General features: G+C 41.7%; 1 protein-coding gene across 8 annotated transcripts in view; it reads right to left on the bottom strand.

Annotated features, from left to right (window-relative positions):
• The window catches only part of GRIN1 (glutamate ionotropic receptor NMDA type subunit 1), a 697,943-nt gene that overhangs the window by 217,384 nt on the left and 467,404 nt on the right, over positions 1-13,155 (bottom strand). For all 8 annotated transcript variants that reach the window (XR_014962874.1, XM_085610061.1, XM_085610053.1 and 5 more), the window contains one exon: positions 6,152-6,300. Coding sequence is in view for 7 of the 8 variants with exons in the window: in XM_085610061.1 (XP_085466187.1) it covers positions 6,152-6,300 (149 nt within the window). In the remaining variant the exon portion in view is untranslated. The remainder of the gene's footprint in view (positions 1-6,151; positions 6,301-13,155) is intronic.

Below are 13,155 nucleotides of genomic sequence, written 5' to 3'. Positions count from 1 at the left end.
TATACTCTTGACTTGATTTTGTCATCCTTTCCAGGTTTATGAGTCACAAACATAGATTTCTAGATTGGTTGGGCCATTATCTTATCCAATTTACTATAAGGTCTGTTTATACCCTGCAGCAGTCAAATAAATAAGCTATCCCCACCCATACATCGTTGGGATTCTTTAAAGCGCGATGCAGTCACAGAACACCTACACCAGCCGTCTAATGTTTTCAGAAGTAGACATAATCCCAATGCCATCCTGGGTTTGTTATTTAAAGGCAGAAACAGGATTCTCGAGTACTTAGTTCCAGTGACAAGAATGCTCAAATGAAGTCCCTGATCTTCTAAATGTGTGATTCTCTGCATCGCTCAGAAATTTAAATTAAAAACCTGACAAGATTAGTGTCAGTGGAGAAACTTTATTCTACTGCACACATATCGTTGTATATCCATCAAGGCATAAGCTATAAAGCAGCTATCTGACAAGCTAAAGCAGGATTTCTTATCAAACAAATCAACTTTTCACATCAGACGTTTGTGTTACTTCCTCTTTCGGAAACTTAACTGTCTCGAAAATACCAGACTGCAAACACAAGGCTTTTGCAATGTGCTAACTTCACAATTAATCACACAAGTTGAATCTACTTCTGATATTATTAAGTCTAACCAACTCATGTTTTACCCCCAGAACAGTTCTGACCTGGCGTCTGGAAAAGGCCCATTATGAAATTATGCTACTACAGCAGAGTGAAACCTTTGACACTTTTACAAAACCCAAGCCCTGGCCTGTGGAGGTGGTAAGTAAATGGGCAGCAGAACTATGTAGCCCTGTGAATAAACTGTTTAATTTCCAGTCTAGCCATGGTCATTGTACCAGAACACTGGAAAATAGTGTACCCTCTTTTGAAAAAAAGCAAATATGGATCCAGAATACCCTACCAGCTACTGTCCAATGACATTACTGCCAGGGCTTACGAAAGTTCTAGAAAAGGCTGTGGCGGCTCAGCTTGGAAAATTTGTGGGAGAGTCCAACATTTTCTACCAATGGCTGAATCCCCACTTCTCCTGGCAATGGAAGAACTCTTTTAGTATCCGGATGAAGGAGACCCTGCAGCATTGATCTTTCTCAGCCACATTTGATACCCTGGATGATGTCACCCTACCTAACTGTATTTCTACGACTGGGATTCAGGGTACACTCTTAGCTTGGTTTAACTTATTTCTGTTTAACCTGGATAGACTGTTGTCATTACTCTTCTTTATCTCGCCTATTCTCATCAACATCTATGTCTGTCCCAAGTCATCATGTATTTTGGTTTTAAAGAACTATCCTACACTGATGACACTCATATCATCATCAGGGTAAGGCATTTGGCCTTGAAATCTGCAATCAGGCTGAAAGACATTCTAGTGTCAAAACGGAACATCCGCTTCTTTGCAACAATCGGGTAGCTTGTTGATCGGTTTGGAGTGGGAATAGTAAATGTGACCCCTACAAAAAGTCCAACACTTTCCCTACAGTTGATTAGGTTGGACTGGTAACAGTAAGACTGATGCATCCTAAGTAAATTTCCCCAATTCTAAGTTTGAAGTGGGAGTAGTACATTTGTCTCTCTACAAACCTACAATTTCCCTACTATTGCTCAAGATGGAATGGGAATTGTAAATCTGACCCCATCAAAGCCTACTGCTGTCCTTACTGTTCCATAAGTTAGAGTGAGTATAGAAAATCTTTGCCCTCCAAAGTGCAAAACCTTCCCCAATTTTGTTAAGTTTGGAGTGTGAAACATATATTTGACCACTCCAAAGTCTAACACTTTCCATACTATTCTGCAGGTTGCAGTGGGAACAGTAAATCTGACCCCTTCAAAGTCCAACACTTTCCCTACTGTTACTCAGATTGTAGAGGTAAAAGTCAATCTGACCTCTCCAAATTCCAACACTTTACCTGCTACTACTCAAATTGAAGGAGGTAGTCAATCAGAATTCTCCAAAGTCCAATACGTTTCCTACTATTGCTCAATTTGGAGTGGTAACAGTAATTCTGACCCCTCCAAAGTCTAACACTCTCACTTTTCCTCAGGTTAGAATTGTGAATTTCATTTTCTTTGATGTATGTGATTTTTTAATACTTTTTGTTTGAATGTAGTTATGATATATTTCCATTGACATTTTTTATCAGATTGCAATTAGAACAATATATTAAAGTTTTGAATGATATTATGACATTTGATAAGGAAAAACAGACCTGTTTGTAAATAAAAGTATTTCTTGTATGATTTTGCATGTCATTTTATATCGGTGTATGATGTTAATCTGATGATAAAGGCGAGCTGCCGAAACACATCCAGCCATGTCCACATAAATCACACTTTAAAATCCAATCATTCTGGGGTGCCAGCTTTTCTTCTACGAAGGAGGTGTGTGATATATATATATATAAATATAAAGATAAGCGTTCCTGGCTTGCTCGTTATCAGCAACGAAAACAGGTACAGACCACAGCGTGCATTTTCATTGCAGGTTTAATGCATCCTTATTCAGCTCAAATCGTACAGCAAGTGCCCGGCATGACGCGTTTCGACAGCAGAACGCTGTCTTGATCACATGTATATATATATGTATATACATATATGTATGAGTATATACATATATAGAGAGAGAAAAAGAGAGAGAGTTTTTATCAAATGTAAATTAATATTAGTTCCTTTTGATTTAACTATCACCTTCATATTTAAGATTTTAGTTATTTTATGTCAATTTTGGTATCATTTTTCTGGGTTACTTTTATTTTAAGATTACATGTTTTTATTTTATTTTTAATTCAATACATTTGTTTTCATATTTAGCTTATAATATATATATATATATATATTTTTAAGTTAATTATATGTTTTTAAAGTTACTATAATGTTAAATAGTTTTAAATTGATACATACTTACCTATGTAATGTCGATAATTTTGGCACCTGTGTTTTTTTAATCAATATTGTTGTATTTTACACAGTCTGTAAAGACAATATTTTTGTCCTTAATATTTTTCTGGGCTATTTGTGTATCACAATAATTATGTATTGTTTTGTAAAATCATTCAAGAAAAGTTCCTTGATCAGGAAAGCAATGAAGCTTGTCTACTCACCTCGGTCAGGAGATAGTAATGAGCACCAAAAATTTCCATGAGATTTATTTAATGTCTACCTTGTATTGGTTAGAACAGATGAGTCAAGAGTCATCGCATTCATGTTGAATTCCCAAACTAGAGCAGGTCTTGTTATTGTGAGTGAAATATTATTGTGCAAATAAATTCATTGTGCATTGAAACATAAAGAAAGAGTATTATCTCCCCTCTTAAAACTTAGTTTGGTAGTGTAATGCAACTTAAAAGAAGAAAATCTGAGAGTTGAATCTTTGTGGTGCAACAAGTAAATAGTGTTCTCTCGATGAAAGTGGACGGAGTCCCTAGGTGATGCACTAGTGTCAGAACCCTTTCCAATTCAGCATATATACCTTCATAGTAGAAGAATCCACTGTTGCCTATAGGATTTCGATACAGTCTCGTCAGATTTCCAGGTCTTACAATTCTAAGAACCTGATTCTGACTGCTGTATTGCCACCTTATTGGGCATGAAGTTCAGTTTGCACCCAATTTGATACTAAACTCTACCCATAAATTGCACACAATGGTTGTTTTTACGATCCTGGTATTGCCAGGTAAAACCTGGTGGAAAATGTGGTGGGCAAATAATGCATATGCATTTTTTGTGCACCTTGAAATTGGAAACAACATGTGCTATTAGCATGTTACCCCCAATTCCGAAGAGTACTATGCATATGGGGAGAAAATTATGCACCCGGTAAATGCCAAATCTAACAAAATCACTTCTTATCGGATGCACAATTTACACCAAGGAAGCAGTTTAGTGTGCAAGCCTGTCATAATTGGGGCCTAAATACTCAGGAGCCACGCTGAAAGTTGTAGCAATTCAGAGTAATGACGATGGATTTCTCCCCTCTATTTTGTTAACAGTTAGAGGCGCACTAAGAACTTGATTAGCTTGTCCTAGCAGCTGTACACTCATCCATCAATGTTGCCATAACTATGCAGGGGCTAGTTAAATAAGTTTGCACCACTCAATTCAGAAGAACATGTGTAAAGGTAAAAGTGCATTCAGTGATTCAGGATGGTTGAATTTGAAAATTCCTCTCCATTTCAAGAGTCTGCTTGAAGGACCTGTCATTACTTAGTTTTCTATGATGAGAAAAAATCAGTGAGGGGGAAACCTATCGGGTGACGAGCTAGCTCACCTTGAAGCTCTACAGGGCTGCTTCATAGCATATTGATTTAGTAATGCTTAGTTATTCTCCAACGTAATTCAGTGAGCCTGATAGGATGTTCCAGTCTCAATGTTGAGTAGGTCTTAATCATAGCTGATGGAGTTTTTTTGTCCTTTCTTCACTGAAGAGTGTTAGATTTGGGGGTAAGGATGCTTGAAAGTCCAAAACAAAAAATCACTTTCACTTACAGCACACCACATTAACAGTAACCATTGTAGTGGCCCTGGGCACCTGACGCGTGCTTCTAGGTTGTTAGAAATCCTAGGTATCACATTAAGTCAGGCACCTCCGTTCCATCAGGGCTGGGACCATAGAAACCACCAAATGCCTACCCTATCAAGCGCCATCCTCAAACTGTGATCCTAAATTATTTCAGTAAAGGCCATGTCCTGCAACCTGCCTGATATCTAGGACTTTTCTGCATTTTTCACTACTGCCATGGAGGGCCCAGCAGAGAGCCTACATTTATATACATCAGCCCATGAGGATTCATTGTGCACTGCGATGAAGTTCTCCAGAAAAGTGCACAGTCAATGACTTTCCAAGTCATTACTCAGTCCCGAAGACTCTAACTACGTGGTTCCCAATGACTACTCTTACAGGGTCACAGCTCCCACATACCCTTTCTGTATGTCAATCCTCACCAAAACCTTCTATCCAATTTTTTGGGCAAGAGATAGACTAAAACCTAAAGGGGACATCTGTCATGCAGTCGGTAACATGCCAGTTCAGGCGTCCTCATTGTGGGCATCTCATATGCTTATTTATCTATTAGTAATTTTGCACAGCATTTACAAGACCCAATAGCATCACAGCACTTTACATAGTTATGAGCAGCGACAATACAGGAACATTAAATAAAATAAACTAAATCATTACAATCACTAGGTCACTGAAAGTATATCACACAACTACCATATTTGTTCCATGGCATATGAATACAGTGATGATGAGAAAAAAACAAATAGAATCAGTAGTAAATACATCAGTGACATCATCATTAGGAGACAATGTATGCAGTGAAAGGCAGGAAGTACAGATTGAGAAGACATTGTTTTTGTTCATGTCTGAAAGCAGGCAGAGAGTGGATCGTAATAATGTTCGAGGGGAGTGTTTTCCAGATCTTTGGACAACATCCAGGGTACGTTTTGTTGTTGAGTGCAGGCATTTACAAAGTTAGGGATTGAGAGCTGCACAGCTGTCGGGAGCCACCGGACATCCTTAATTTCTTGGTGAGGCAGTCAGTCTGAATGGGCTTGTGCACAATAAGGACATGAGTAATGGGCTCAAAATGTCCAACACGTGAGATCAGACAGGCAGCTGCATACAGGGAGGTTTTGAGCAGCACAAGATGTATTTTTTTAAATATCAGATAGGACAATATTTCCATAGTCCAGTCTGAATAGTATCACAGCTTCAGTTAACGTTTTTTAGATCTTTTAGATCTTGTTCTGTTAATAAAAGTTTGATGCCTTTGACTAGTCGAAGATGATGTTTAAAATTCTTGGTGATGGAGTTAATGTTATTGTGTATATTGAAAGGGTTGTTAAAGGATGAAGCCAAGTCATTTATCATTTTCAGCTATGGTCATTGAGCATCATAGGATATTGGAGGAGTCTGGCCAATTTAGATAAAGAGTATGCAGTGAGGTCACTTATGCTGTGCCAAAAAGATCAAAACACACTCTTTAGTCTGACTGTCAGAATTAAAGCGGGCAACCGATAAGCAGAATTGTATGATTCTGTATGATTCCTTCTCCTACAACAAAGAAATGTACCATATTCTAGAGTTGTAGAAGATGCAACATTACAAAGAGAGATGTATATAATTACCCTTGGATCATTGATTCCTGTGATTCTCTCCTCAGGCCTGTCCAACACCAGGAAGGCAGCCAGGTTGGCAGTGTAAGAGGCCACAATGATCATAGCAAATCCAGCCCATACCATTCCAAGGATTCGTGCTGAGAAACTGCGAGGAGCACCTTGAATGAGGGAAACACAACAAATGTGTATTTGAGAACCTCAGAAACGGCAAGAACACATTTGGTGGAAAACATTGTCACAGAGAAGGTTCCTACACTGATAAAGCTGCGTCTAAAGAGACAATACCAAGAATTTGCTTAGTGAAACCAACTTGCAGCCCAAAAAAATACTAAATACTGCTTTCCAGCAGTCGAGATACGGCTTAGCTGGATGCGCAGAAATGGAAAAGATATTAACATTTCAATTCCCAGGCCTTTCATTCAGAGACTCCCTGCCATTGTTAATTAATGGGAAGCTCCAACACCATTTTGTGCAGTACATGCGTCACACACAAATTCACACAATTATACACACACACTTGCTCTCTAGCTATCTTTCTCTCTTTCTTTCTCCCTCTCACTGCTCTCCATGTGCTGATTTCCCTCTGGGCAGATGCTGTCCAACCCCCTATAGGCTGCCAAAGCTGAAACAATGATGGAAGGTTAATGTTGGAAAAAAGTGAGACACATGGACTAAGACTGCAGGATGTCTGTAGTAAGTACCATTTAATTGCTCTTTCATCTTGGCTTACTCTTTCCCAATAAGTTAAAGAATATTGCTGAGTAGAAAGCACTGGAATGGGTACACATCAGTAACTAGTGATATGACTCATGTAAACAGGTTGTAGCAAAAATTGTCATTGCAACATAACCCCTCTAACTGATCGTTGTCTGTAATCTCACCATGCCCGGAAGAAAACCCAGCATCTTCTCTTTGTCACCTATCTTGTCCACAAAATGTTGGCCTCCTTAGTTTCCAAGCATATTGCTTTTCATCCTAAGTGACAATATGATTTGCATTCCACCAACCTTTGTCTTTAACATGCACACTTTATTTAACAATTCCCTTACTTCCCAAGGCTCAATATTTGTAGACAATGCTTTCCTGCAACAACAAAAGCAGATTTTATACACCCACACAGCATTCGATTGACTCATTCATCCAATCTGATTAAGGGTCATTCAATGCTAACTTTTGGTGCACCACTGCTGTTGTTTTAGGAAAATCATTATCAACCCCATTGAAGAGCCACAGGACAAGCAGAGAATACTGGGCCTCAACTGAAGGGTTAAATTTGTTTGCCTCTGATATATCAGGATCTGTCAGTTATGGATCTTCAATCTCGGCCAAGTACAACCCCTTCAGCACTTGACTCTCAGTAGTAGTGATGGTGAGCAGTGACAGACTTCTCAGGAAGGGAGAGGGAGGGTGCTCGAGCTCAGCTCTCAACAGACTAATAAATGATTGTCCAACCCAGTGCTTGACTTTGAAGAAGAAAATGAAATACTGCAAATAGGAAAAAGTACACAATCCAATTTAGTGTCCTGATGCTAGAGTCGGTTGGGGCCTTTTCTCACTGTTGACCCCAGCCGCCGACCCCTCCTCCCATCTCCCCCCACCTATAATACAGGCAGTTCCTCACCGGGGCTTGCGTTATTGGGCTCACGTGCAATTTACCTTTGTACTCTTCTGTGAGCTCACATTCTTTTTTAACTCAGCTCACTGGTTCTCACATAACAAGTCTCTTCAGTGAGTGAACAGGAAGAAGGTTCTCGGATGGTCACCCGGCTTCTCTGATGGTCCCTAGCTCAACCTTTTAAGAGTGATGCAACTCTACATTGTGCACAAGGCTAGTCTTAGGATATTCAAAATGGTCCACAGCTCTTCATTTTTCTGGTACTCTCATAGACACCAAGCATGCACCGTGCAGGTTCAGTTCACAAAAACACACACCATACACTTGGAATGTAAGCACTATGATCTTTGTTAGCACATAGAAGCAGAACTTTACACGAGTGGGCCAGTGACACAGATGAAAAGGCTTTGCCACAAATATAGATGAACATGCAACTCTGCCTTCACGACTCTCTGGACGAAACCCATGACGGAGGCAGTAGTAGTCCGCTGTCTGTACAATGTGGGCTTATTTGGTGGACCCCTCCAGGTCACAGGACAGGTCTAAGACTTCACTTATGTAAAGGGTTAGACTTAGGCCTCTGCAGTGACATTAGATTATTCTGAGGCTAGAGCCATAATTAAAAACTAGGATAACAGATACACACAGTTTAGCACTCAGGTTAGGGGAACATGATGGCACTTCATGCAGGGGAAATTCCGGTCCTAACAACTTTGCATAAAATAAGATGTGAACTGACCGCTAATATTAGACAAGAATCTTGCAGAAATTCAGTAACACTATGTGTAGTTGAATTCTTCATTAAGACATGCATGAATCATTAAAAAAATAATTAACTAGGGCCTCAAGTAGTCTTTAGTTGGCAGATACATTATCAAATGGACCAGAGAAACCTATTGTCAAATATGCTCACAGCCTGATCGGAGTTACAGAGTTAAGAATGGAGCTTTGCTCATCTTCCAGTGGTTACCTGAGGCTTTGCATTCAACACTCGAAGCCACACAATCCTCAATGTATTCATTTATATATTTTTGAGACTTGGAAGCACAATGGCGACCCAAATTATACCAAGTTAACTTATTTGTAGTGTCTATTGCCAAGTGACAAAAATATGGAAGGATTATCAGTTTATTTCCAACCCCCGGAAGCAAATTTATCTGATCCCAATGAACTTTGTTGCACAGACAACCCAGGGCCGGCTTTAGGGCAGTGCGACTGGTGCAGCTGCACTGGCGCTGACCTGTGTAGGGGGCGTCGAGGGTCGAGCGCTGTGTTTAGCAATAAGATGATTGGAGAGATGAGGGACAGTTGTGCCCAGTGGTAATGAGAGAATCCGAAAATGATTGTTACACTGGGCGCCATTAGCGCTAAAGCCGGTCTTGAGCCAAACGATCACAAATTTCCAGGATGTCTATAAATCCACCATCATCCATCAAGCAACAATTCTCCACATTGCCAAAAGCTGAGCTGGCAAAAGTGCCTTGGCATCACTATCAACTATCTCTGCTATGCAATTTTTGTACTCCAGGAACACAAAGTTTTCATCGGGAATAGGCATTATAGAAAGACGTTCTTACCCAATACCCAATAAAAGCACAGCCTCAAAGCTATTCACATACAATTTAGAAATTAGAACAATTAAACGAGTTGATGCTTTGCCAGTACTCGCACATTCAGTGAATGCACACGAGGTTTGTGGTCACCAAGAAGGATGAACTGGAGCGTGGTAATACTTCCTATTCGAAAACTGAGCATTATTGGTGCGCTTTTAATTCCCAGGATGTGAAAGTCACACTCTGGTCCTGACCAACAACCAACTGTAAAATAGAAGCCAGGAAAACCACTCTCATATCCGTGTTCCATACATATTCTTTTCTACGAACAAAACGCTGAAATGTTGGTGTTCCTTATCAAAAACATGTTGCTGCAAAAAAAAACACTCAAATCTAAACTCAGTTTTAAGAAGATGTGGCCTAGTGGCTAGACCAGATATCTAGACAAAGAAGCCTACATTTGTATATCAGCCCTGTTTTGAAATTGCAAAGACACGATGCATGAGCATTTTGAAAGGTATGGGAGACTGCATGCATTTATGTTTGCTGCCATCATGCTTGTGGTAATATCAGAATATCAACAGTAACAAGCATTGAAAATGCAATAGGTTTCGCCTTTAAGTTAAAGCCATTTGCTTTGCTAATGGTATTGTATAGCAAAGCAAATGGCTTTAACTTAATGAAAGGCGAGACCTATTGCATTTTTAATGGTTTACCCCACAGACCCGTTCTACTTGCTTGGCACATAGATTTTGTTTGGAAAAAAGAATAAAAGTAGTATATTGGATACACTTCTTTTGTGAAGTAATTTACGCCATGTTTTTCAACCATGATATACCATCAGTTTACACCCAAATGCTAATTGAAGACAATGCTACCATGCAAAGAGCTGCGGTGCTGTTACCATGCAAAGAGCTGCGGTGCTGTAACTTAAATAAACAAGAAAGTAGTCATGTGAACCCTGTATGAGGCCCAGTATGTTATAGACAAAGCAACATTATAGCCTATTAAATCAAACAATAGTTTTTTGTACAGTTGGAATACTGAACTCAAGTGTTTGAAGGTGCTTTCATATACGATAGTGAAGAAAAAGGAGGATCAGTAAAATATATTTGTCTACGATCACACAATTTGGTTAAGCGGGGAAGCTGCAAATAATCCATGTTTTCTGGTTTCACTTTGCACAAATCATCCAGTAAGCAGGTATCTAGTTCTCTCCTTTTCACCTCAACTGTTGATGCTTTGCTTTTATCTCTTTTGTGCATGAGGGCAGAGGGTGGCACACAGAAAGCACATGAAAGCTTGGCTCGTTATGGGCTCAAGGTTCCAACGGGACCTCGAGCTGAGCCAGAGCCAGGATTCAGCCTGGCTCGAGCTTTCAGCGGCTCGACCATCTCTAGTATGCATGAGTGACTGCAATTCCGTATAATGTATATTGGCGATATGGTCTGCTTTACAGGTGTTACTTCTTGAACAGGGGATATATTACAAGAATAGAAGACAGTCCTCTGAAAGCGGGACTGTCCGGGGCAATCCTGGACGTCTGGCCAGTGGTCACCCTGTGTGCTCTCAGTGCCTCAGTCCCCCGGACCTCCACAAACACCTTCTGGGCTTCCGTGCACACATGCTCATGTGTATTTATTATTTCTGAGGACGCTGGCAGCACAGCACCGTCCTCTATTCCTTGTGCTGGTGCACTATAGCGCTGGCCTCTGGTGTGCATCCTGACCTGCATAGGATCTATTCTGGAAACATCCCTTACATTACAAAACCATTTGTCTAGACCACTCTTGAAACATCATACGTTGTATGTGCGCTGTGCAGGGCAGCGTGTGTGCATCGCGTGGAAGGTTTGCAGAAATAAAACGCCCCTCCTTGTTAGCGCCTGCATCAGGGAGGCACTAGCTTTTGTCTCAAAGTCCTCTCTGGGGTCTCTGCCTCATAAACCGCGGGTGTCTGCGGAGCTGCGCCCAAAACTCACCCAACTGGTGTCCCTCTGTGTGTAAAGCGCCGCAGTGCAGCAGAAGGCGCTATGTGCCCATGGAAAGGGTATTCATTGTGCTGGATTATAACCGCACTTGCAAGAGTTGCCCAAATGAAGATGTGAAGCGACAAGAGACCGCTCCCTCCCTGTACGCAGAAAGTCCAGCGGCATCAGCTCATCCGGCGGGAAGCTCCTGAAAGTGTAGTGCTCGTACTGAGCGCCGCTCTCGCCGGCCAGCAGCAAGACGAGGATCAGGGGGCCCATGGCGGCCAGCAGCGTCTGTAGCCTGGTGTGGAGTGGAATGGTGGGTGCACTGAGCCTGGCGGTGCCCTGGGACGACCCGTCCACGTACCCACAATTATGGATACGGAGGAGGCGGGGACTCTAAAAGTTTCTACCCCGCTCCAGTCAGGTTCCCCACAGTTCGGGCGAGAGAAGTGGCAGCCTTAGCCCCGGGCTTTCCCGCACTCATAGGATCAGCCTGCAAAGGGGAGGAGAGAGGGGCGCGACAGCCCCCGAATACAGCTTTCGTCGCATGGATGCAGACAGCATTAATTAAACAAGCAGGACAACATGCGCAGCCGGGACAGGGGCTTTGGCAATGGCGGCATGTTGCGATAAAAAAACTAGGCTGATGGAGCCCCTCCAAAATAACACACCATCTACACCCTCCTCCCCCCACACTGAACACACTAATTAAACTTACCTGTTGTGGAAGGCGAAGATCGTCACGGTGGGAGTGGGTGGGGGGAGGCGGGGAAGTGAGCGCGGCAGTGTGGTGAACGTGCGAGGGGCGGGGGGAAGTGAGCGCGGCAGCGTGGTGAACACGCGAGGGGCGGGGGAGTGAGCGTGGCAGCATGGTGAACGCGCTATTTAGACAAGATGGCGTCGGACTGTCCACAGTCCATACGGACACACGCTTGCTGTCTGCATTGGACTGATGGCGAGAGCAGCCATCTTTGTCCATGCAGACGCGTGCATGCAAGCGTTGGGGAAAATTGATTCCAAAAGGTCTGCTCCATGATGAAAGCAGCGCATGCGCTGCTTTCGCCAGGTGAGACCTAAAAAAACAGCCCACTTTGCCATAAAATTAGTCCACAAACTCCTACAAAACAGGTGGACACACTGATTTGTTAGGCCAACCTATTGGGCACTGCTTGACTGCCCCTTAGGCCAGTCCGACCCTGCCTGCTGACTTTGGAACATAGGGAACCAGGTTCAAATCCTGGCCTCAGTTTAACAACCTGTAATTCTGGGCAAATCGTATAATCTCCCGAGGTATAGCGTGGTCTGGCTCTGGTATGAACTCTAATGCACAGTGGGACAGGCACCTGTAGAATCCTTGCCCGATTCACAGAACTAACTTAAGACAAAATCCTAAACTTACTACCATTTTCGTATTCACAGAAGGCACTTACTCATTTTGGTATTCACAGAAGACACTTACTCACTTCGGTATTCACAGAAGTTAGGAGTCCTAACTTTAGGACTCCTAAATGCCTTCTGTGAATACCGAAAGTCTTAAAATTAGGATTTTTCTCAGTTTAGGAGTCCTAAAGTTAGGAGTCCTAACTTTACTACTACTAAACTGAGAAAAATCCAAATTTTAAGGCTTTCGGTATTCACAGAAGGCATTTAGGAGTCCTAAAGTTAGGAGTCCTAATTTTACTACTACCAAATTGAGAAAAATCCTAATTTTAAGACTTTCGTTATTCACAGAAGGCATTTAGGAGTCCTAAAGTTAGGAGTCCTAACTATACTACTACTAAACTGAGAAAAATCCTAAATTTAAGACTTTCGGTATTCACAGAAGGCATTTAGGTGGCCTAAAGTTAGGACTCCTAACTTCTGTGAATACCGA

The sequence above is a fragment of the Triturus cristatus genome, chromosome 1_2 (genome assembly GCF_964204655.1).
Source record: "Triturus cristatus chromosome 1_2, aTriCri1.1, whole genome shotgun sequence".
Classification (NCBI taxonomy): Eukaryota; Metazoa; Chordata; class Amphibia; order Caudata; family Salamandridae; genus Triturus; species Triturus cristatus.
The sequence above is the reverse complement of the archived record's forward strand: the minus strand, read 5'-3'. Positions and strand labels throughout refer to the sequence as shown.